Raw genomic sequence first — 26,753 nt, 5'->3', positions numbered from 1 at the left:
TCTCTGGTCTGAAGGAATACTCTGGTGGGCAGAGGAAGAGAAGTCTTTACCGCTGGATGCTGTTGAGGTTGCATTGCTAAGATACATTGGCATTATGGAGCACAACATCCAGGAGTAACGGAAAGAGACTGTGCGACATCTCGGATCTTGTAAAGTAACTCCATTGAAGTATTGCCAGTTATTAGAGACATGTTCGCAGAAAAGTGCTTGGTATTTAAAGATGTGCTTTTGCCTACTATGCAAAAATGAGTGACTCATTACTTCCATCATCTGAGACCCTATGTCTAGAGGCGAAGAGAACAAATATGAGGTTGTGCCCCTCTCCTCGCTGTCTCTGCTAGAGTATTTTGATCTCCTTCCCTGCTTGCTGGGAGAGGGTGGAAGGAAGGTCATGTGCTGCATATAAAGCAATGACCTCTGCAAAGTCATGGCCTGTGGAGCCATTTCAAAAGATAGGCTGCCTTGTTAGTCTGTCCTCTGTAAGCATCTGTAGCTGCAACACCACAATTTTCCTGAGGACATCAATGCCTACCAGCAGTCTCATTAGCTGGGAAACCTTTTAAAATTGATCACCACCTCTAGCTGTATCAGCCTCCACGGGGTACAGCCCAATCAGTACTTCTCCTGTATGAAGTGCTGCTTCTACTTGATAAGGAAAGGCACTTAAGATTCTCATGTCATTAACATACTCTGACAATAAAGTATGACGCTGCCCAGAAGTTCGTTGTTCTGATTAAATTCCCGTCACTATTAAAAACAAAAACTTCTCACTGAAGTCCCCTTTCAAAGGGTGTAATGTGAAGTAAGTGAGTGCCAAATGGAAAAATTGTCTGCAACCTTGTCCACTGTCTGCAGAATACAGTTACTTCCTATCTCTTGAAAGCGTCGTTAACTTCTTTGTGTTCAACTGGCCCTTGAAAGTCAACTGTATCTCTTATCACAGTTGCTTGAGTATGTGTTTGTGTCTTGTGAGAATGAGGTCTAGACATGCATGCAGAGTACTGTGGAAAAGTCTGCAAGCCTCTCCTTTTTGGGATCAGCAGCTCCTCTGACCCAGGTGGACTCAAGCTCTATTAGGTGACTAACAGGGACAAAATTCACAAGGTATCTCCTAAAGTACTGTGTATAAAAAGCCTGAAGAGCACGCAGGAGCAGACTTTGAGCTGGCAGAGTTGCTGCATGGCAGGATTGCTACGGTTTGTACTATCAGAGAAGCACTTGAGGGATTTATTGGTGATAGCATCACTGTGGTTCTGCCTCTGCAGATGCCAGATCTAGAAAATCAGGAGTACGTGTGCACTTTTCTACTGGAAACTACTTACACATGAAATGGAGTCCTTCCTTCTGAGTAATGGTGTCTTGGATGCATTTTACATTGATGGGCTGTGGTAGAGACTGTGTTTCTGTCAGAGTGCATTAAAAGGTAACTAATGCTTGTGTAGTCCATACGTTGCAATTGCTAATCCTTGTGAGGAAAGGACTGAGCATCCATCTTTCCAAATGGGAACGAAGAAGAGGTTGGGTGGCTGGTCGAGGACTTTTCAGGACATCCCTCTTTAGTTAGGACACAAAAATTGTCATTTAAATGGTAATGAGGGATGGCTAACCTGATGACTTGCTTTTCTCTGTGGCTTGCTGTTCAGGCTGTATGAATCTGTGCCTGAACTGTAGTGTGTCTCACCATATGGTTTTAGCCCAGCTCTCTAGTAAGGTGCTTTTATTTAATTTGGATTTGACTTCCCAGAAACTGTAGTGTTGGATGTGGTCCACTGCTTTCTAATAGCCACCTACCTATTTATGTAATGGGAAAAGCAGTCTAGAACATAGGGTTACTTTTTAGTAGTACATGATGGCTGTTGTGTCACTTAATCCTTCCCTTGGTTACAGATTTGTGCCTCTGTTTTTGTGAAGGTTGTACTACTGTAAAAATTCCTGGCACTGCTGCGCTCGGGTACATGTGTGCACTCAATATATTCTGCTCAGAATTTGGAGCTGGAAACAGAATTTGCCAGAGTGCTTCTAAGTGCATATTCCAAACACAATGCAGGAGGTTCACCAAACCAAGCTGATATACACTTGCCTGCCAAAGCAGTTTTCTCAAAAGTCATAAAATGCAAGAAAATAAAACCTGAATCAAAACAGAATTTTTATTTATTTATCTATTTTTTACAGGATAAATGCTAGTGTCCTTGCCAATTTTCAGTCCCCTATGATGTGTGGTTCAAACAGCAGGCTGGTAACAAATTTTCCCCACAGAAGTGCAAATGTAAACCTGACCAGACTTTTAATATAGGATGCTAGAGAGAATGAAAGAGGGCTTGCACAAAAAGGGTTTGCAGCCTTGAGAATCTTTTGTTTGCTTCTTTTCACCACAATGGTCTTCGCTTTGTTCATTTGCTCCTGATTATTTTAAGCATTGTCAATTATTTAGCTAACAGGCAGAAAACTAGGCTTTTATAGACATCCAAAGGGACTCTCTTGAGTGTAATAATGAAGGCAGTTTATTGAACGCCTGTGAGGTTGCTTTCTAATTGTACGCATTAATCTGCCCATGCAAGCTGGCTGAAAATATAGAAGCAGATTGCACATGCAGATGGAGCACACAGAATGGAAGATCTATGCTATAGACTTATACAAAACTGCATTTTCCTTAAAACTGGATTTATGCTTATTACTTCAGATAATAAATGAAACTTGATGTCTAAAATAACTTCCGAGAATATTGGATGAGTTGGTGGGAGGAAAGAATAGCCTAGCTGTATTATTTCATCCAGTCAGGAAAACAAAAAAAGCAAGTGGGTTGACAGGAAAGATTAGTTTTGGGTGTGGGTGGGAACTGATGAAAATAATTCTGCTGAGAAAGTTGCCTTTTTTTTGTAAACTTATTTTTATACTTTCTTGAAGCCTTATGCCTAAAATGAACTAGTGCCACATTTTTTGTTCTTATCCCCAAGAATAGGAACACATGCTCAAGAACTTGCAGACGAGAAAGCCTACCGGCCAAAGACAGCACACTTTTGATCACTATCATTAGATTTGTCCAAGTCCTCCTTAGTATGCTTGTGCATTACTCCCAGGGAAGTCTGTGAATACTGCATTAAGCTTGGTATGTGGCTGCTGGAAGGATTTGTGCTGAGAAGCAAGTGAACTAAGTACCTGGAGGATGGCCTTTCTTCCCAGTTAAGGGCATTGCAGAAGAGCCATCAACACCATACAGGAATTGAATGGGTTAATTATTTCACATTGTAATTATTCACCTTATAGCTTCCAGCAAAAGATGAATCCCCCGCCCACACGCACACCAAAAAATGGACATTCATTCATGCTGACAACTTTGCACATGGCTGGTGTTTGCTTTTTTCTTCTTACCCAGAAGTGGACTCTGTCCTGCAGGTGTGTGTTAGAGTTGAGGTACAGGAGAACCAGAATCCACGTAGAGCTGAGGGCATGTTTGTTGCTGACGGACGGAGATGTTTTTACTACCTTGCCCCTTGTCATGGCCCAGCCGTGGGAAACATGGCAGTTGCTTGTAGCCTTCTGAACTTACTTAAACCTTGTAAACTTCTTGCCGTGGTAAATCTCTGCAAAGAGGAGGGGGTGTGAGAGGAGTCATGTATAACTGTATATCAGCAAAAGCCATTGGTGTCCCCACTCAGGCTGCTTGCAACTTTCTTAATGGCTTAATTTTGAAATATGTACCTTTGGTGGGATTATTTTCACACATGGTATTATTGGCCCACCAGCTTCATTCCCACTGCAGGAAATGATTTTCATTAGTGAAAATCCCAACTATACCTCCCTTTGGAGTCTCTTTCTCCATCTCCCAACATAGCATCTATGGGAAACCTGCATAAATGAACAGCAATCTCATCGACCTTTGCCTCGACTTCTGGAATTTCTTCTATTTTAACATTTGATTTTGTTAAGTAATGTGCCAGAGGAGCAGCAATGGCCCTAGTACCAGCCAGCCTGGCTTGTGGGTCATAGCAAGTGCCTGACCCATGCACCACGGACCTTACTGATGAAGGGCAGCTTTTCTGGTGGGTAGGCTTTAGTAGTGTTAAGCGACTGATCTTAATTTAGGCAAAAGTTGAGGAAGTTGTTATGCTTAGCCAATTAAGTATGTTGAAGTATGGGGAGAAGTGTAGATATGCTTGCTGGTGATGCAAGAAGATCCTTCTTGAATGAAATTCAGTTTTGGTTTTTTGTTTTTGGGAGGGGGAGTCCTTCTATTATTTAAAAACCATCGTGAAACTTCTGGGCAGATGTGTGAAACTAACATTATGTATGCATTATGCATGGTTCTTAGTTTTTCAGCTGAATTGGAAAAAAATGGTGAAATATCACTTTAGCATTGCTTACTGGCAGTGAATTTGGAAGCTGATGTGTCCATGTCATTCAGCACTAGATGCTCTTTCTGTTGTCTTAGTGACTACTCATGTCGTCTCCTCTCTGAAATGGCTATAATGATTTACCTGGCTTGGGATCCTTTACTTTTATTTTTTATTACTGTTTTTGAATGGCTCTTAGCATACTTGTGGACATTCATTACAGCAGAATTGTAATGCTGGAGATCCTGCAGCTTGAGAAAACAAAATGTTCAGGAGCTGTCTTGGTTTCAATAGTAATAAGAGTGGCCATTATCTTTTAAAATTGTCAAGAGAAATAAATAGATTTATGATATATGCAAAAGTATTGTGCTGCTTTTTTTTTCAAAAGCACTGGCATAAAAGCCAGTATATTTTTTTGTATCCTGGCATTTCAATATCCATCAATTAAAGCAAAAGAATTAACTGCCACTGGTTTCATTGGGAAGGAATAATGAAGATTACAAGAAGCCTTTTTTAATTGATGCATTTTAAATGTTAGTCTGTAAAACAGACTTAAAGCCAAGAAGTTTATGTGTAGGCAGAAAAATTATTTTCTTTACATTTCTGTTCTGAGAGGAATACAGTCTCAAATGAAAAGCTTAGCAAGTGGTGCTGTGCGACTCTCGCGTGGAGGAAGATGCTGGGCCCTGAGTCCATATCCTTATTCACGTCCCTAAGGATGAATCCTTTTCAGGACTGGCCCTTCTGTTTGCCTTGTAAATGTGACAGGAGTTAAGACCAAATGACACACAACATTAAAGCCCTTATTCCGCACAGGATTTTAGACCTCAGGTCTTGCAACAAGATCAGTTGCGGGTCTTCAGATCTTCCACAGTTGCACGCTGGAGTCAACTGTGGAGCTTTCTGCTTCTCGGCTGTCAAGGCTGGAGACCCTGTTAGAACATGGGAACTCCTACCTAGGCCAGAGGAACCCAGGCTCACTCCGGCTTTTGTATCCACCCCCTTGTCTCACCACCCTGGTGGGAATGTGGGCAGCACACACATTTAGTCCCAAGCAATAAGAAATGCGTGTGGATTCCCTGATCTACAAGTAGCTTGTGAGTGCAGGGTGCCAACTCTAAATCCCTAAATGACAGCGTTCTCAGTGGAGCACCTAGCAAATTCATGTTTCTGCATTTTACATGTACTTGTTGAGCTTCAAGTATGCGCTTTTACATAACAGCTTTTAAGAAAGGACTCTGCCTGAAGAATAGTTGTGATTTGTAAAGCCGTATATCTGAGGACCCACAGAAAGCATCTGCAGCATCGACTGGTTTCCACAGTCGTGCAGTGTCCTCTCCTAGCACGTTACTTAATGATCCTGGCAGCAGAGTCAGTATTTTCCCATGACAGCTCTTAAGAGCTTTTCAGGCCCCGAATCCAGTATTGTGCTTCACTCCTCCACGGCTGCATCTGTACTAATAAATTAAATCCTGCCAGTCACTGTCACTTTTGAGGCCAACAGACCTGAGACTGCCTGCTTCCAGTGCTAGCAAACTTTTTTTACCTCCCAAAATGGGGCGGTTGCATCCAAAGTTACTTGTGGTTGAAATTCATTCCCGGACAGCAGCCAGGAGTTATTTGGGAAAGTGCTATTGGAACAGGTCAAAACTATTCCAGGAACTGTCACCACAATATAGATGGCTGAGTTCCCATGCTAAGAGTATTGCCTGGTGCTATTAAACGTACCAGTATGGGAGCAGCCTATTTTAATTAGCAGAGTAAAAGATTCGTTCCCAACGGTGTAATGGGAAACAGGGCTACCGAGAAAGACAAAATACTCTCATAAGATCGCTCCAGCTTAACCAGTGCTTCTGAACAGCTCTCTTCCCTTCAGCCTGATGCTTAGGGGTAGTCAGAGCTCAGGTTAGCAGCCTGTTAGGAGGGTGCTGTCTTCTTGGTTTGTCTAAATTTTGGATCTCCTTTTGCCTAGCTATTTTTGAAGGGTATCGGGATGCTGCTGTATTCAAATTAATTTCTTCAGCTCATGCTCTTCTTTTCTTAATAGTAATTAGTCTAGAGGAACACATTTTATTAGCATCTTTGATTAGCCCTTGAAGTTTTAGCGAGCAAGTGAGATGTTGCTCCAGCTGTCTGAATGTGGAATACCTATGGACACTTTGATATGCTGATTTCCTTCTGGAGATAATCCTTTCCTCTCTGGAGCATTAATTGAACTGTCATCTCTCTGACTTCCCCCTTTCCCTGCAGCATGGCTTATGCTATGCTCTGCATTGTTATGACTATAAGCTTAATATTAGGAAAAACACCATTCAGACAATATTTTGACAGTCTGGCAACTCCAAATGCATCGCTGGGTTTCCGTAGAGATGATACACAGCGAATTAACATATATGACTGACTTGACTGAGTTTGTCTTTATCCAGGTTCAGAACCCTAAGTCCCTTTCTTGTGATAGGGACACTTTATTAATGTATTACTTAATTCGGTGTAGTAGGGTGTTTTCTGTATTCAGTCACAGTGTACAGTCTTGCTGAGAAACTTTATTTGCTTCCACTCTTGTAATCATCTTTTCTAATGCCAAAACTGAGTTAGCTTTTCATCTATCAGTGTGCTGATCCAGGAAATGCAGTGTTTTAACCCTCCACCCCATTTTTATGCAAATAATGAGAACTTCCACATACCCCATGCCATTCTTTTGCCATCCATAAGGAATTAGGACATCCAGGTATACTCCTAAGTTCCCAGATACTTCTTTGCAGAGCTTCAACCTTCTCAAATATAGTACAGACTTTCTGTAGGAGTTCTTAGTCTTTCTGGTGTTGAAATAAATTGTTATTTTACCAATTTTAGCATAGGTAGAGAAACACAAAATCTGCGATTTAAAACTTCAAGTTCCCCAAATTATTCTGTGCAATCTCACCACTCAACCACTCATCTTTCATGCAAAAAATGTGTGTGCTTAACGCTTGGGTAAGAAGACTATAAATCTATTTAACCTTGATATACGGGTGCTTTGTAGATCAGGGGATCTTATGTTTCACTTGGTTCTTTCTGTATTGTGTGTTGACTGAGGTCCATGTTAACTGCCCAGGTAATAGGGGAAAGGGAGTGAACTGGGAATGCTGGGACTCTAAAAGCATGGCTTGCTACAGCTTGAGCAAGTACTCTGTACCTGAAGTGCTAACATGGTTTTGTATTGTGTAGAGTAGCAGAGGAGAACTTGTGGGTTCTTGCTCTTTTTCCCCACTTCTTCTCAATATACCTACTGACCAGCAGGACGTTTTCCAAAAATGCATCCACTCACTGTTTCAGATCATGGAGTGAAAGATAAAAACACACTTGGTAGTCTGTTTCAGCAGTTAATCATCATCACTCTTTGGCAGCCAAGGCTTTTTCTCCAAGGTTAAGTAGCTGTCTTTGGTAGTGGCATAGAGCTAGCTGGTTGCCCTGTTAGCAGAGTAAATCTTTGTTGAATGCCTGTTGAAGCACTCTTTCTGCTCTCACTTCAGTACTTTCCTGCTTTCCAAAGCTGTATACAGAAATAAAATTGTCTCTTTCCTCTAACTCCGTTCCTTTGAGTAAGCAAAGACTTGAGTAGCCTGGGACTGCAGGTTAGGAAACTGATTCCTGATCATGGCACTGAAATTCCTGTTCTTAACATTTGTTTATGTTGCTGCTTGTGACTTTGTTTAACTGTACTTGGTTGAAACTGTGAGCAAAGCAATGCTACTTTGAAAATCCGGTTTATAAGGGGTGCGATTGGAAAAATAAAATTGCCCTTGCCAGAATAAGAAATGACAATGTTATGCAATTTTGCTTCAACTAAAGACAAGCTTTTTTTTTTTTCCAATGCTACAAAATGCTTCAAAGTCTTTCTGCTTGATTAAGTAATCTGTTGTAAGGCTGCATTGTATTAACCGTGAAAGAAAATTCCTTAAAATAATCTTTTAAATGTCTTATCTGAGATTTATAGATCCGGTAGAAGGATTTGCAACAATTCAGTGAAGCAATTGCATCCTGATGAAGTCCAATGTTATGCTAGTCTGTGTTTTAGGAGCTTTACAATGAGGAAAGAAAGCATACCCACTGTAGACCCCAAATATGCAAATGGCGATAATTATTTGCTTAAAAATTCCTCCCAGCAAATGTCTTATCCACAATATAGGTTCTGTATCCTCCGTCCCATTTTATTCTGTCTGTCTCCACAACCTTTTGTTCCACCTGTGATGTTTTTCAGCAGTCACATGATAAAATGTCTCGGCTAGATTCCAAGGGTGGAATAAAAAGCTGTATTTATTTTTATAGAAGCACTAACAATTCTATTTGGATTGGATTTCTTTGTAGCAAAACCAATGAATTATTGAACAGATTGGACTTGGGTTTGCCAAAGAGTGATTCCTGTCAGATTGCTAATTGTGGCCCAGAATCTACAGCATGGGTAAGCAAAACCATGGCATGTGCTATATTTTCTGTCAGCTTTCCAGGTGCTGTCAATAGTGTAATATTAGAATATTCTAATTGAGCTTAATTGCCTCGACATAACTCAGTGAGTACCAGGGAGTCTTTCTGGGTGAATGAGATTGCCTACATTGTTTCTTACACACTGGCAGAGTATCCTACATAGTAGGGGACTGCCTTTATTACTCACAGATCTCTCTCTGATAAATGAGAGCCAGATTTATATTCTAAGGTCAGATCAGAATCTTAAATGTACTCTGTACCCATCCGTCGGAGGCAAGCTTTTATGAAATCTCAACTAATTCATGTCAGCGGATGCTTTACTGCACTGAAAATGTAGTCAGAAGGGAACCTTATTTCTCACTGCATCCTAAAAGCGATTCCATAGACTGCTTGAGGACTTTGTCCCAGTTTGAACGAGCCTGGTAAGTATCAATGTAATTAGGAAATAGATAAAGTATTGCTTAAGTTTCATTATTCTAATTGCCTCAAAAAGGCTTTTTTACATATGATTAGTCTCTTCGTGTCTAAATCAAGCTTTCCTACTGATGTAAAAACTTGCAGTGAGGAATATTAACCCTGAGACAGAAGTATTTCTTGTTTAGGGAGATTTTTAATTGTGGGAAGACAGAGAGCAGGCAGCCAAGTGGACAGAAATTGTCGTTACAAGCAATAGTCTTAAGTCAGCAGAACTTGGAAGTATCGAATCTGGGCAGCCCTTTGTTGTATACAACCTTGAACACCAACAGTTGAGTAAAGGGAGGAGAAGATTTACCTCCATATTTCCTCGGAAGCCTTGGAAACGTGCAAGACCCTCCCATTACAGAAATTGCTGCAAACAGAATATATGACAGCTCTGTCTTGCCTCTAGTATCTTTTCCTGGTTTTCATTGCATGAAAAGGGAAGGTGATATTGAAAATAGGTTCCTTTCCCCTTTGATTCCTCGGGTCTTTTGTAGTCCTGGGCAGACAAGGAAGATGAAGGACTATGGGAAGGGAGAAAAGACATGTTGAAACCACTTCTACCTCCCTCTTGAAGCATCTGACACTCCAAACAGCAGGGAGCTTGTTCTTTGGTAGGGAAGACCCAGCTCTGCAGCCTTTCGTGTGGTGTGAATGTTGAACTGCGAAGACAAGTGAGCTGGTGTCCCCAGGACTGACTTGGATTTTAGCATTATATTTTATATATTTGTATTTTCGCATATACAGAGGTGGGTGGATGCCTGAAGGAACACTGAATTCTTTCAGGTGTATAGGTCCTACTTTTAGCCTTTGCCTTCTACTTCACCTACCTATATGTGCCTTTCTCATTCCAGTTTTTGATGGGTTTCTTAATAAGTTATGCCAAATTACATACCATAGTTCATCTTTGGCTTCACTAACGTCCAAGTGGATAAAATACATAGTCTATCTGTACTGTTCCTTAATACTAGCTGATATTATACGTCTTTCGCATGGCAGCATTTCTATAGCTTTGTGAATCAATTCATCACTTGCTTATAACGCAGCAATGCAGTTAGCAAAATGTCTTCCCAACTGGCTTGGATGAGCTATGGTCTATAGGGATACGCACAACCTCTGCGCTTGGTGTGAGGAATCTGAAACACATAACCAATGAGTTGTTATCTAAATAAACTTGGCGTAGTACCAAAATGCTAAACCAGTGGGAAAATTTGAACTCTAATTTTGATGTTATCTTGGACCTGTCCTTTGTCTGGAGTAATTAAAAGATTCAGGAACAATGTATTTGAAATAGTGACGCTTAGGAAGTGCCTGACATGCATGCTAAAAGGGGGGCATATATATATATATATATGTGATTTTTTAAATTTAAAATTCATGTTCTAAAGAAAGTTTGGGACAATGTAATGTTGATTAATTTTTTTCCCTCACATCATTTCTTTGATGATGATATTAATTTAGCACGCCTAGTTCAAATATCAGTGTCAAATATTACTTGATGTGCATGAACAAATTTAACTTCTTTGGAGTGACTCTGTCATTGGTGACTTTTTTGGCCCTCTTTCTTAATCAAGCTCATAATTAATTTTAATCCTGTCTTTCAAAGTGTTACCAATCCTGTGTAGATTTTTATTGTCTTTCAACTTGATTAACATACACTCCACACAATTCTCCAAGCCATTACGGAGAGTAATGAATAATATTGGACCCCGAATGAGTCTCCCTGGACACATGTAACAACTCCTCCCAGCTCAAAATTGAGCTATTAATAATTGCTTTCTCTATTCAGTCTTTTTAGCAAATTATGTGCCTGTTGTTTTAATGGTGTCATTCTGCATGCATATATCAAGTTTTGAGAACATTGTGTAGACCTGCAACAAATTCCTTACTAAAGTCAAACCTGCACACTTCTTGTATTAAATTATGCTGGGTCATTATTTAGTGTGCTACACTATGTCCCTGCTCAAAGACTTCAGTGTAAGTTCCTATGTATAAGATCCTAAGGATCCTATAAGATCCTAATGGTAGGCTGGCTCTTTGCTGACAACTACAACTTGTGAAAGACCAGGGCTACTTATTGTCGTGAAAACCTACTACACTGTCGAATACATTATTCATGATGTGTAGTTCAGATTTTCAGTTGTCTTGGCTGCCCCACAAATAATATAGCAGATTTGACCTCTCAGCTTCTGTTGCCCTACCTCCACAAATGCATTTCCACAAGTAATCCTGGATTCCCCTCTGTTCCCCATTCTGCTTTGTTATCTTGGTAATATTTTCAGTACTTTTCTTTCTTCCCAGAATACCCCACCTCACTATCAGATATCCTGATTGTGTTTTCTGACTGCTCAGGGTATCTTTATGCTTGCCACTGGGACATGGAATAGCATGGGCTGTGGCTGCTTGGTTGTGATGTGCAGGTGGACATTCAGCCAAACCGAATGACTGAGAGGCTTTAGACCACTTCTTGTTGGAATTCTAGTCTTGAGACTAAACTGGTTTTTAAGTAACTGGAATCATTCAACCATTTCTGTTTTAATTACCTGTATAACGATTTGGGAATAAGGTTTGGGATTTTGGCCCCCCCTCTCCCCACACCAATATATTTATATTCTCTGCTGAACAATAGATGAGAAGCCATACTTACAAGCAAGCTCTTTGAGAGTATGAAAACAGAAGATTAGAGGAAATGAAGCAAGAACAACAGAGGAAGGTGATTATACATTAACAGTTTGCATATTGTATCATTTTTGCATGCTGTGAAACCAATTAAATACATTGATTACTTGTAGCCTATGCATAGAGCTTCTCTTTAGAAAAAGTGATTCAATCACTGTTTTCAAATATTGTGAGAGAGATGAGCCAAGCTGTAAAATTTGGACAGGGACAGGACAATTATCTTCTGGGTTCAAGGCTATTTGCATCTGGATGACTAGCTCCTGTTCACATCTTCATCTGAACAATTATGCAGAGCATTTTTTGACCATGGCACCTGATTTCATAGGCTAAGGAAACCAATTTCCTTTCTTTCAGGCAGAAGTAACTTACTGAGATATTCGTGACGATCTCAGACTCTGAGTAGTCTCTTTCTTGAGCATCAAGGCCCATGTGCCCTGCCTGCCCAAATGGGGGTGTGGAAGCACTCAGATTTGCTGTTAAGTCTGTATGCTTCTCCATTCCCTTGCTAACCACCTAAAAGAAGAGTTTCGAATTGTCTAAAAAACAGGCATGCCGTAACTGCCGCTCTGAACTCCATCTTCTGCATATGCGGCACGCATTGCCTGAGATGTGTCTGAACCACTGTAGTCCCTCTGGCATGGATTTGGGTACCATATCCACATAAAGCTCGTCTACACAAGGCGAAGGCGCTGTGCCAAGTTATCTGTCTCGGCTCCAGGTCTGACTGTGCAAGTATGGGGAGGGCAGCATTTGCAAATCATATTAGCAAATCCATATTAGCAAATACGGAGCCTCTTGCTATGCCTCTGCTGCTACTAACATCCAAATTAATGTTAAACTGCTTCCCCAGTAGCAGAATCTTAGCGCAACAAATTCCACTCCGTGAGTTGCTACTAGAGCTGGACAAGTGACTCAGCCCATCTCACGGATATTTTTCTTTAAATGTTGGGGATAAGTGTCCTCGTTTCATAGTATTCTAGCAACCAGGATGCTGGAAACAAAAGGTGGGGAAAAGGGGAGGCTCTTAATTGCTTTCCCATCAGGCATATGCTTATTCCCCAGAATTACACAGAGGAAAAATTTTTGAAAGCCAGTCCTGATGGGTGTAAGTCTGGTAGCTGTCATATTCTTTACACTGATTCTTCCATAGAGAAAATAACTACGGATGTGAATTAGCATGCTCCTACTTTATGAGTTTGGTTTAAGGGACTCATGTAGAGCTTTAGACTCTTTATTGATTTCCACAGACAGCTGAGAAGATGTTGGCTGCTTCTGAGGCTGCTCTTGGTTGCTACATGGTTCCAAGTGCTCCTTGCCTTCACAGTTGCTACTACCTATTGCGCAGAGTAATGCACTACTTACAGACCTACTGTAAATAACATGTATTTTAAAGGCTCCAATAATTGTCCCTCAGATATATGTTGGCTCCTTTCTGCTTCAAACTAATATTAATTAAAGTAATTGTGAATTCTGTCTTGTGCGTACCTCCGAGCACAGTGTAGCTATAAAACGTATAGGCTTTGTCAGTTCCCTTTTTTTTTTCGGAACAGGTTTTAGTATGCATTGCTTGATATAGAAATTTTCAGTACGCTTTGAACACTGCATCATATACACACAATATATTTCAGAACATTAGTCCATGAAAGGACTCAGCATATTGGAAAGTCAGATACTGGGTTTTAATTTTCAGGTTGAATAGTTATTTAAAACAGTGAAAATTAAGGTTGGCTTTTTTATTTCTTAATCCTGTTTTTTCTTTTAGGGCTAGACAAATATTGATACACAACACATTTGCAGTTATTGATTTTCTTCATACATTTATTGCATAGTTTTTATTTAATGTTCTACTTAAATTGATTTTTTTTTTAAACTTTTGTGGTTCCATTCAGTTATTGAAGCTTTTATCTAACCGCATCATTTTATTTTAGTTACTATTCCTACTGCTGCTCAGTTGCTATGGAAAACATGAAAGATGGGTCTGTTCCTATCCATTCCCCCTCACCCTGCAAGCCAAATTTTCTTTGTGGAAAAATCTGCATCTTCAATTCTTGGGTACATCGCAGGGAACAAGAGCCAGACAAACAAGCACACACGCAGAGCGGAGTCGCGCGAGCTGTGTTTCCTTCGCAGTCCTGGCTAAAATCGCATGAGCGAACTCTCCCGAAAAGAATTCCCTTTGACGTCGTTTCTATACCTTAGTAGTACATAACGTAAGGATGGCAGGTTGCCGCAACGCTGGGAGCTTGCGCACCCTTCCACCGCCCCAACGGGTACCATTTTCCCTTCCCTCCCCCTCGGGGGAGCCCCAGGGAGCCGGAGGTGACACGCCACGCCGCGTTCCCCCGTTCTCATCTTCTCCTTGTGCTCCACGGAGGCCGGAGGCGAAGGGCATGTCTCCATCGGACCCTACGGGCGCGATGGCTGTGTCTGCTCCTGTTAGATGACTTCGGCTGTTTTCCCACTTGGACCCACGGGGAAATTCAAACCCGTGGGTTGGGGCAAGGGGAAGTGGACTGGTGTCTGGTGTACTCCTTTAAATTAATTGGGTTTGCAATATAGGTATGTTAATTAAAAGTAAGTTTGTTGGGATTTTTTTTTTTTTTTCACTTTTATCATTTCCAGGCTGAATTCATGGAATTTAAACAAAAGCAGGAAGAAGAAGCCAGGACAAGAGCACATCAAAATGAACAGAGGAGGTATGATGCCAAAATGCAGAATACACTCTAATTGAAATCCTATCTGGAAAGGGTCTCAAAATTGCAGGCATGCATGCTTTAGAAAACAATTGCAATGAGGATTCCCTGACCTCGCCTCTGGTTTAGCTTTGCCTTCAAATGAGCCACTAATATCCATCATTACAATTGCTCCCTGTAATTCAGTATGACCCAGAGTGCCTTTTTCACTTCATTTATCCTATCAGCATAGGTTACAGCATAGGGTAGAAACTATTAGTAGTTTCATGGGTAACTACTAGTATAGTAGTTTCAGCTGGGAAACATTTTATTTATTTATTTATCTATCTATCTATCTATCTGTCTGTCTGTCTATCTATCTATCTATCTATCTATCTATTTATTTTTGTTTTATTTTAGAATGGGCTACTTGTCCGTACCACATTTTGTGGTTGACTGTCACTAAGTTAACAGGCAGAGCTAAACATGGGATTTGATATCGATATAGATGGAAGCCGCAGTGCAGCAAGGCCTTCTGCTGCTGCACTGGTCATGCCCCAGGCTGTGCCCCACTGCTGTGCCTTCTCTGTGCTCAGCGGTTCTAATCTTGCACTTCTGTCACTTAACTGACTTTCCATTATCTTGAAGCACAGCTTTATTCTCAACTTTGTTTTCTGCTGGTAAAAAGAAACAACGCTTAGGCTCAAAAATAAAAACAGCAATTGTTTCTTCTTTATGTCATTAGGGAAATATAAAAAAAATTACTTCTGTAGGCAACACTCTCCATACTGTTTTCATTTCTTTTTTTTCTCTAGCAAAGATATTGAGATAATTACCCACAGAAGTTAATGAAGGATTTTCGATTCAGTCCATCTCGTGTCCCTAGACAGAAATAATCCAGTATCTTGCATTTTACATCATTCTTACCAATAGCATTGTAAAACATTAAAACAACAGTCATGTCTAAGCATGTGTGTCAGTCCTAAGCATTAATAGGCGGGGAAAAAGAAACAGTTTTCAGAAGGTTTGAAAATATTTAAGACAGATTGAGGAAAAGTGTATTTGTATTTGTGCATGATTTCCAGATTGATAGAGCAGTACAAGAAAATGCTAGAGTTGATTTCAGAGCTGGATGGTAGGGAAAGTTGTCAGCTACACAAATTGTCTCAATTAGTAACAAGATTAAGTGGGGGTTTTCTTTGGCATTAGCAAATCAGTACTTCTAGAAACTCTCCTTGTGTACTGAAGGCTGAAAGACTACCTAAGGTGAATTGTCAAAATAACTAACCCCCCTGATAAGGTGGGTGGTGGTATGCAGGTCGTCTTTCTACGGAGAATTTTGGTGCATTTCTCACAGCAGCTGAGGTATGCCTTTTAATCACAATGGACTGATCACAGGATAAGGATGCACCTAGTGAAGTGAAAATGAAATCCACCCTATCTCATCCCCATCCATGGTTATGCAGCACAGGCTTGAAAAACATAGGAAAATGGGTATTGAACTGAGAATAGGGAAAGCCACTCACAGAATGTTAAATTTCAAAAGTCTGTGAACTCCTCAGCTACCTTCAATCATCATTCATTTTTTGTTGTATTTTAAGAGTAAATAATGCTTTCCTGGACCGACTGCAGAACAAACCACAACCTAATAGCATCTACCAACCTGGTTATTCTGGGAGTCTGGACTACCTCAGTAATGATGCCTGGGTAAGTTTTTGGGTACAGAATGTGAAAGTAATCAGATTGTTTAAAAGTTGTCTTTTCCCCCAGATACTATTATGTGTCTGTGTGCGTTTAGCCTGCCTGACAGAACATACAGTCCTGGCTGGCTGTCTACAATAGCTTTTAAGAAAAAATCCTGTCTTAAATATAAGCTGTTCAAATGGGAGGAGGGAGGAACAGCTGCTCTTGCAGCAGAACTCAGTGGCTTTGCATGCAAGGTACTTACTGCAAGGAACCGCATCCAAGGTACTTCCTTAAGTTCAGAAAAAAGGGTAGTGAAATCGTAAGGGATTTTTTCAAAGTCTTTAAGTGAAAGATGTTTGGAAATGCTGTAAACATTTTAATATGATATAGAAATTGGAGGGGAAAAGTCCCATGAAAGGTACAGCTATTCATTTTTTACCTGTATAAAATTACGACAAAGAAGACCCAACTGCATCCAATTTAAAATACATAATATTTGCAAGGATTCTTTGAAGAAAAGATATCCTGACTGTAGCCTATTAAACATCCAGTAATTTTTTCAGCTGTCCTAATGAGGCATTAATGTGACTGTTCTTTAGAATTGCACTCTTCAGTGTAAAAAAAAAAAAAGTAGTATTCCCATCGTGGAAATTTCCATTAGGTTGAAATTCCATTGCTGAGAGGACCCTAGTGCAGAAATGGAAGATTTACAAAGACTGAGCAGCAAAAGGATGAGAGTCTAAGAGAATTTAGTGAGTGTTCCAGTGTGGAGAAAGACGTTTAGCTGATAAATCAGAAAAGTTTGAATGGGATTAGTTGGACTGTCTGGTGAGGATGTGTGTGTTGGCAGTATGGGTTCAAGCATCTACAAAGTCAAGGCATGATTAAGAAGCAGATATTCTTGCTGCTGGAGTTTTCTATATACTGGAAGCGGAAAAAGAGAGTCTTAATCACTACAAGCTTTGGGCAAGCCCTGGGCCATGGCAGAGGGCTTGGGACCCTTGGACTGAGGCCACCTTTGTGCAGAGCAGGTCTCTTGGTCTTGCTGAGATGAAGCAGGACCTGCCAGCTCAACATCCCATAAGGTCTGCGGGCAGCTGCTTGGAGAACCAGTTGGTTAGAGGCTTTACTGGTAAGGCCTGTATCACATGCCAGGGAATCCAGGAGTTGTTGGAAGCCAAACTACAGATGTCCAGGCTAGTGACAGAGTGTGACCAAGAGAGCACTCTGTATGGCAGGCTGAACCATCTCCTGAAGGATGGCATGTCTGCAGATAGCAGAGGCTTCAGGTAGGACAGAGCCGACTGATACCTAGTAAGCGGCAAAAGATAAAGTCTGCTGGATGGGCCCTGGTTAACAAAGGCAGCAAGGGCAGAAATTATTATTTTTATTTCACTTTGTGTCCTTTGTCCCAATTTGTAAACTGTTTTCTGATAAAAGAAAATGTGTGACACAGCCGAGATCCCCAACGTCTAAACTCGAGCATCTCCATCAGGGTGCCTGCTGTCACCACTGAAAACCTTGCCATTGCCTGCAGAGGGAGCGGGGTTTTGCCTTTAGCCAGGTGCCGTAAGTCCTCTTCCACAGGGCAGGTGTTGGTACCACCAAATGAGCGCTCTCAGCTCAGGCACAGCTTTAACAACAGACGACTCTGTGACGTACACAGCCAATCTATGCTTTTTTAAAAATACATGTATTCAAAGAATGCATCAACACAAATGCAATAAAACCTTGTGTGTAGAAGTGATAAAATTCCTACTCTGATGTTTACTTAATGGCTCCCAAGGAGCCTGCCTTCTGTTGGGTAATGCTAGATTATCCATTTTTCCTTTATGCTATGATGTGAGATTTGAAGACAAAACAAAGCAGGGAAAGAGTAAACTATGAGAGAATATGTCATCATGGAAAGGAATTAAAAATTAGTATTGGTAACAAGAGCAAGAAAGAAAAATCTCTCTCAAAAGATAGGCTGGAGGCTGCAACCTCAGTGTCTTGGATTGTACCAAGATTCTTCTCCCTTCCCTTGGGATTTTAAGCAAAATGAACTGAACTCCAGGTGGGGCTTACAAGTCTGCAGTGTGACATTTTACATTACAAGGGAGCTAACTGAAGCAGGTCAGACTATATACTAAGCTTAAAAGAAATTAAAAAGGTTCCCAAAGTTAAGACCTGCAGGTAATTTTTGAGCCTGCTCCGTCTGTGGCACTGAAGAGGAAATAATTGTTCTCTTTCCCGCTTCTTTTTTCTGGTTTGAACTCTTTACAGTCACAATGGCTTCACACTTAACAGAAACTGAACATCACACCACACTGTCGATACACCTGCTGTATTTTTCACTATTATTTCTATTAGCCTGGTTTCGTAAGGAAATGAAGTTTGTATGATCATGCTGTGTGTCTACATGTAATAAGGCGTTCAACCTGCTGGCCAGTCTTAGCCAAATTTGCAAGGGAGTATAAGTCTCAATTAAGTTTCTGTGCGTTTCATGAAAAGCAATGGCTTTTTGGGGGAGAGACCCCAAAAAGTGCCCCAGTCTGAGGGGTGATAGGAAGGACCTGGGCACTCTCTGTGTTGTTCGGCTGCAGCCCTCCGGCCGATCAGCGTGGGCACAGCTCCAGAGCAGCTGCAGCTCTGCCCTGTTTTCCTGGGGGCTAGGGCATGCAAAAAGGGACATGGATGTCACAGGGGGCATGGAGAGGAGGGGAGGAAGGTGAATTTATTGTGTGCGTCTGGGAAGGGAGGAGGAGAGCAGTCGCATTGCCCAGTTGTCCCCTAATCGGTAAGAAACCAGGTTTCATTAATTCATCTGCCCTCCAGACATCTTGTGTTTTATTAGGAATATTTATAAGCTGTTATTTCAAGAAGGATCTTCATGAAAGTAATCTTTTCTCCCTTTTTGGTTATAAATGCCAGGGTGCTGTCTGGGTGGTTGTGTGGTTTCTTTTTTTAATGGGAAAACAAATTAATGAATTTCCACTTTTGTCTGTGAGCTACTCCACCCTTGAGAAAGCATCGAGTCTTGTTGTATGCTATCAAGAAAGTTTTGGTGTCCTTTGTGCCGCCTTTGTCTCTAACATAAGGATAAACCTTTTAGGATAAGAGGGTAAAAAAAATAACAGTTGTCATTTTGATATCAAAGTTTAATCAACAAGATTTAATCCTTACTCAGCTGTGACCTATGACTGAAACAGTATCTGTTCACAGTAATGGCACAAATGATCAGTTTTACTTAAATGTTAAAACACTTCTATTTTTACAAAATAATAACTATAAAACAGTTGCACGTTTTTATGTCGCTCCCTCATGAGATTTGCCCATGTTGAAGTATGGAGAAATTTGCAGAGGCCAAGTGCTAACGCATGGCAAGCCTGTGAGAGAGCCCTTGTTTATTTTTTGTGTGGAAATGGAGCACTGTCAAGGACCCTTTTGTCTATTCGATTGATGGGAAGAGGTGACGTGGTGAACATATGAAATTTATTTGTCTACTCTCCTTTAATGAAATACTAGTTGTCTTGTTGAAACTCTCTGAGCTATAGTAAACCCAGAATCTAGAAGGCAACATGACATATTACACTGTCCCATTTCATGTCTCCATTACACCCGGAGTCATGCATAAGAATGAGAAATGCTCTCTCGGATGCTGACTCCGCTCTTTCAGTGGATGCGTAATTCTAAATATTTGTTGTGGGAAGCAACTATGCCCTGAATACACAGGTGCAGCGTGACAGAAAACCCCATTCTTTTCCTTTCCCATATGCAGAACAGGAACTCGATGGATGCTGGATAAATCTGTTTTGAGGAAACATGGTTTATGGATAAAATTATTTGAAATAAACATGGTTTGTGGGTTAGCACTTGATTTAGTTCTTGTACCATGATCCATCGGAATGTTTCTTTGGAGTCTCAACCAGCACTTGATTTATGCTATTTGCTACCAATTTGAGAGGGAGCATGTCATGAAGTTACTGTTGCACAGCAAAGAAGAACCATAGCTCAAAGGTCCCTGAAGTTACAAGGCCAGCACGCGTGCCACAGTTTTCCATACACAATCAGCCTTTAATGCAGACTTCCATGAACTTTTAGATGGACAAAGCTGCACTGAAAATGCTGGTTTCCCAGCACAAAGAAAAAGCTTTTATTTAACATGGGAATATTTGGAACAGAATATTTATACAAAAAGGTTCCAGAGTGCAATCCACAATGGTTACGTTTCTTTTAATGAGGAATGTGGTTTGCTAACTTAGCTTTAACCTGGTTAGTCTATGTACAATCTGAGTTGGAAAGATTATTAAATTTTTTCCTAAAACTGGTTCTTTTGGTCTTTGAGTTTGTTTTCTTTTCATTGAGAGTAATGTGCTTGTCTTTCCTGGCAGAAGGATGGCAGAAAATAAATAAACTACTCAGCAGAAGTATCAGCATCAATATAGGAACCTCAGATGATCAGGTGCAGGCAGGCTGTAGCTGAGTTTAATGACTTACCTCTGACAAGGCAGTAAAACAGCATATGCAGATGTGTTCTGCCTGGCTTGACTTTGAGCTCAATCATTCTTTCCTTTGAAAATCTCATCCTGAAAGAGAATAGTGGGAGTCTGGGGAGGAGCAGAAGAAACTTTTCACTCTTTCAAATTGTGTGAGATCAAGAAAGGATTGAGGCATCTGAAGATATTGGAAACACAGCTGGATTGATTTTTCCAGCAAAAACAAGATATGCTTATCTCCTGAGTTAATACACCCTGCTATTCATATTGAGTTCAAATTGAAGAAATATTTATTGCTGGAATTGGAATCTTGCAGAAGGGTTTACTTGTTATTTTAAGTGGAGTTTCAAAAGATGAGAAAGGGCACCAAGTAATCAAGAAAGTTCCACACAACTGGATAACCATAATTCCTTGCATAAATATGTGATTGTACTGTACATTGTACTGTACTAATGCTTTTTTTTTTTTTTCTTTCATCCAGGAATCAAACTACTTGGAATAAAGGAGGAGAAAGGTAAGGATAATGAATTTGTTCTTTCTTTTTAATACCAATGCTGGTGTTAATTTAGCTTCATATTTGACATTTCATCATGACAGATTGCGTGGTTTAATTCTCAAGCAATATGAGATTTATCTTAAAAAAAAAGCTTTCCAAATCTGTGTTTGGGGCCATGCAATGGCACATACCTGTTCTGAAACACCTTCTCGTAAAGAAATGCAGAACGTGTATTTCAAGTCAGAGGAGGTGCTGATGGAACGGAAGGCATCTGCTGGGGGTGCCATGATATTTCCTGCTAAAACCTCAATACAGCCACATTCTCTGTGTCAGGGACTGTGAGTGGATAAACCTGGGCAGCTGAGGAACGTGGCTGGAAATGCAGGAGGTGACTCTGCAAACTTTCAGTGGTCTTACGTGAAAGAGGATGACTTTGTCGTGGGCTGTGTTCTTCCTGCTGTTTCCCATGAGGAAAAAGGGAGACTATTCGTATCAGTGGAGGCTGGTGGTAAAACACCATGACTGAATCAGAGAAATCAGGCCCGCTGTTTTCAAAGGACCTTTTCATAAGGCTCACTGCACCTATGTTCTTTTTTGAAAGGGGTTCCCTACCCTAATACCCAGTTCTGATATAAAGATTTGTGCAGAGCCTTTACTTCTAGGCTTGGAGACTTTTGAAGGAAGTTCAGGTATTGACCCACATCATTCTTGCCTTAGGAAATGGCTTTGACATAACTCTTTTTTTTTTGAGAGCTAGGATTTTATAAAGAGGAATTTTAAAAAATCAAATTTAAATAAGCCCCTTGCTTTCAACCCTTCTCCCACAAATGCAGATATTCTTCTGTGACTTTCTTCCTCATTTTCTGCTCCAACAGTTATTTTAGTATTTTTGCAGCAGGGTTGTATTCTGAAGATGGTATCTAAATAATATTGTTGGCTTCCCATGAGTCATCTTTTCAGTTTTATGAGGAGTAAAATTGTTATTAAAAACTACCTCAAATTCACTAAAGAAATGACAATGAGTAGATAAAGGCAGCTCCCCACAGGGGAAGAAATGGCCATCTTTTGCAGCCCACAATACTATTAGGTTTTGCAAACTGTGGGCAGCTGAAGGAGTTCAACGCATTGGATTCTTTGTCAGTTTTCACAATATCTACAATACCAATAATATATTTACATATGAACTGTACAAGAATTATGGATGGGTGTACTTTTTTAAGCCATGTTTTACTGTTGTTTTGAAAACACATTTCAGCTTGCTACATTAATATATTGTTCAAAGAGTTATTAATATGTCTGCAGATAATTAGGACGTTTTGTGAATTAAATTTACAAAAAGATAGAAATCCCTTCATGAAGGCTTTACATAATTAAAAGCTAAAACCTGTCGGAAGAAAAGGGAGACTATTTTCCAGTGGACTTAATCCTAGGGAAGTTCACTTTGATTTTTGCTTTTGCTGCAAAAGATAATTTTTAATTCTGTTTTCTCCCTCTTGTTACAGGGTATTGGAAAAATATTCACTTTTATCTGGCCTAGGCCAAATGACCTTGTAAAAGCTCCAAGAAAGCGCTCTTTTATCATCGTGATTTTTTTTCTTACCCTGACTTCAGCTTCACACCCACTTCATGAGCAATCTGTGGAGACTGGTTTCTAGCTGTCATTATTCACACATATTTGAAGCAGCTGATTATGAAAGTCCTATTTAATTTTTAATAAGAGAATGTGTCACTTTTTTTTTTCATAAATTGTTTTGCCTCTTGCAGAATGTAATTATCCCAGTCTTTGGGATCTCAGAAAAAGAAGACATTAGCGGCTACAGAGGCTGCAGTAATCTCTGTGTTTACTTGCTGTTCTATACCAAGCCAAAAACATCGCAGGGACTTGAACTAAAGAAGCAGGTAGAGGCTGTTCTTTTGGGATGGGAAGGAGAAGCATTGCTGGTTTGGGGTTTTTGTTTTGTTTTGGTGGGGATTTTGTTGAATTGTTTTACTATTATATTCAACAGCAGACACTCAAGAAGAAACAGATGTGTGTATTGTAGACAGGATCTTTTAAATATGGTCTTAGAAAAATACAACACATGAAAGAAATAAAAACTTGAAATAACACTGAAATTTATTCAATCTTTCCTACATCTTTTGTGATATAATATACCAGTTTTTCACTTTGCCCATTTTACCTTGGTAATTTCTGTTACATGAGCGGGGAAAACTACTGCAAGGTTAGCTTTAGTTTCTTGTTTTTCTTTGTCCCTTTAGTCTATTGGAATTTAATTTTTATCTCCCTATTTCTGCAGATGACAACATTTTAATGCTTTCCAAAAGTCAGATGCATGACCAAGATATTTCTAATGGAAAAGAAGGGTCCACAGTACATGGTAGATAAACCATGCAGACAAGAAAAAGTACCTGCGGCATTTACAAGTACATCTTAGGCAAAGTTAAAGGCTTCCTGAGCAGTTTTTTTCAGTGTGCAGGCATGCCATGGTATTTTTCCATGACCCTTGCAACATGGAAACTTCATAATGGATCACCTGAAGTTTTCCTTTGAACTATGAATGTTGCTACTTTCCCCTCTGGGACTCTCTGCAGTTGCCCTTGGCTCTCTTTGCCTCAAAGAATTACTCAAATCTCTCATACTACTAGCTAGCTGATGTTAATAGGAAATGCCTGAGACCTTGGTAATGCTCTGTGGTTTAGCCTTTTTTAAAGCATCTGACACTGGGAAAATTCCTTGGGAAGACTTTTGCATACCTACACAATGGCACTGTATCGCAAATGGTACTTGGCTGTGCTATTGGACTGCTGTTTTGGAAATTAAATTCACGTCTCCCTCCAAGAACTCCCTCACCCAGCCTCCTTTAGCAGATATCAAGGCTGAGGCTAAATGTCTGCAGAGTAGGATATATGTACATGCATGCACATATATTTTGAAGGAAATGTCTTTAATCAGAATCCTTGTATTGTACTCTAATCAGACCAAGACTTGCAGGTGGTCTTTTTGAAGCAGTGAACCTGCAGCCTCTCCACACTTCACATACGATACCCCTAGACCCAGCTGACAAAGGCTGAGTGGGAGGGGAAGTCACCATGGTCACTAAGAAGTGAAAATTCAGTGTGATCCTGTTGCTGTGTTTCTATACCCAAAGTAAGAGAAGAACTTTTTATTAACCTGCTACTTTCACATTCAGGAACAGTGATGGCAAGTCACCTTGAGTAACCTCTTCCATTAAGCTTGTCTACTTTCTTTTGGCTGTCTTCAGAGATGAAACTTGATCGCAATCTTCAAAGTGCTTCCCCTTATCCAGCATTTGAATCTCTTATTTGAAATGCTCTCTACAAACTATTTGAGACATTAACTATTCCAGCCCTTTTTAATGGCAAAGTATCTGAATTTTTCCTCTCCTATCTTTCTGAACAGAACAAACAAATCTATATGAACAGTGGCCCAGGAAATGTCTTTGAGAGCCATGGCCTGCAATGGAGATGATAAGAAGTTACACGCATCCACGAATTGATGTTAGCAGGATGTCTGGAAAATGCTGTACTTATCCTGTTGGAAAGCTTCCAGTATCTCAGAATTACCATCTCCCCCCACACACATCCTGCCAAAACTTTAAGCTTGAAAGCAAAGGGATGTTATGACATCTCTTTAAAGGGGTTATAATGAAATGAACTGGTGATAGACTGGGAAAATGGCTTCAAGTCTCTCAAGCCTTAGGAACTGATAGTTGGGTGTGTTTGCTATCTGCATGTTAGAGTAAACCTTTGATAAAGATTTTCAAATACAAATAGGTTCCTCTAGTTATAACATAGACCGACCAAATTAATTATCTTTTATGCAGTGGTATAAAATCAGATTTTATTGCTATATAACAGTAAATGGAGGTTCTTTTTTTTGTTTTGAAAATTGTTGATGTCTCCATATAATCTGCACTGATAATCTCCTTGCTATTTCAGAAACAAACCTTCCAACAGGGAGTGGTATGGGGGCTGGAATTTACAAGAGGAAACCCCCTTGCTTTTTCATTGCTGAGACAAATTCATTGTAACAAACTGACTGAACCATTATGATCAGCTATTCTGAATTCCGATGTAACTTGACAGCAAGATTCCTATGTTTAGATTTTATGGTCTGCCTAAATCAGAAACTACCTTCCTATGAAGAAATGCAGTGTTTGTTTAAGTACTTACAAGATTGATTCTCCATTATGTATCTAAAAGTTGTTCCAATGGTTTAACTATCCTTGCTTTTAAAAATATCTGCCTGACTCCTAGTTCAACTTTCCCAGTTTCAGGCATTCGTTATTGAATTTTCTTAACAACTTGCCTGGTAAATTAAAGAGTTTTCTGCTCTTGGGGCTCTTATTTTTTTCAGTGTGCATATTTGGACAGCTTCATTCAATTTGCAGTCCTTGTTCAGCTTTTATTCTTAAAAATATCCCAGATTTACAGAAAGCCTCAGATGCGACAGGATTCGGTATAAGTGTACCTTCTTTTTGGTGTGTGCCTCACTACCCAGACACTGAGGCAGAATATTATTAGCTACTAGAAAGGGAGCTAATCCATAGCTTACATTTTATGGTACTCATCCATGTTCAGTTCACGCCTCTGCTTCAAGAAATCCAAATCCCTGTCCCCTGTCTTGGAGAATATCTTACCTACTGGGCTCTTTAGGGTAGTTGTCAGCACCCAGGCTGTGATGGCTCTTCTGCTTTATGCAAAGGAATAGAAATTTGTGTGAAGTGAGAAAGCACATGGCTTTACCTAGCCCAAGAGCTGGATGTTCCTGCTGTGGCCCATGCCATGACTCTGCTCCCCATCTGTCGTGGTTTAACCCAGCATGCAGCTAAACACCACACAGCTCCCTTCCCATTTGGATGGGGGAGAGAATTGTGAAAAAAAAAAAGAAAAATTTGTGGGTTGAGGCAAAGGCAGTTTAATAGGACAGAAAAGGAAAGGGAAATAATAACAATAATAATGATAAAAGAATTAGAATATACAAAACAAGTGACGCACAATGCAATTGCTCACCACCTGCCAGTTCCCGAGCAACGGCCCCCAGCCAGTCTTCCCCCTAGTTTATATACTGTGCATGACGTCATACGGTATGGAATACCCCTTTGGCCAGTTTGGGTCAGCTGTCCTGGCTGTGTCCCCTCCCAACTTCTTGTGGCCCCCCCACCCCCAGCCTCCTCGCTGGCAGGGCAGTATGAGAAGCTGAAGAGTCCTTAGCGTAAACGCTGCTTAGCAACAACTAAAACATCGGTGTGTTATCAACATTATTCTCATCCTAAATCCAAAACGTAACACTGTACCAGCTGCTAGGAAGAAAATTAACTCTATCCCAGCCGAAACCAGGGCACCCTCATAGTCTTCCCTAAGGGCTCCCTCACATAGCGCACTCCTTTACACTTCCAGATATTTGTTTTCTCTAGTCCGGCTCCTGGAGTACAGGCTCTCTGGCAGAAATCCCTTTCACTCCCTC

General features: G+C 40.4%; 1 protein-coding gene across 1 annotated transcript in view; it reads left to right on the top strand.

Moving 5' to 3' along the window:
• The window catches only part of EPSTI1 (epithelial stromal interaction 1), a 49,466-nt gene extending 26,082 nt beyond the window's left edge, over positions 1–23,384 (top strand). The window contains 6 exon segments of the mRNA XM_052786066.1: positions 8,679–8,772; positions 11,884–11,967; positions 14,556–14,629; positions 16,207–16,312; positions 21,251–21,283; positions 22,768–23,384. Of these exon segments, the coding sequence (XP_052642026.1) occupies positions 8,679–8,772; positions 11,884–11,967; positions 14,556–14,629; positions 16,207–16,312; positions 21,251–21,271 (379 nt within the window). The 3' untranslated portion in view covers positions 21,272–21,283; positions 22,768–23,384.
• Positions 23,385–26,753: the final 3,369 nt, after the last annotated feature.

This window comes from Harpia harpyja, chromosome 4, assembly GCF_026419915.1.
Source record: "Harpia harpyja isolate bHarHar1 chromosome 4, bHarHar1 primary haplotype, whole genome shotgun sequence".
NCBI lineage: Eukaryota > Metazoa > Chordata > Aves > Accipitriformes > Accipitridae > Harpia > Harpia harpyja.
Note: the sequence above shows the minus strand (reverse complement) of the source record. Positions and strands in the feature narration are given on the sequence as shown.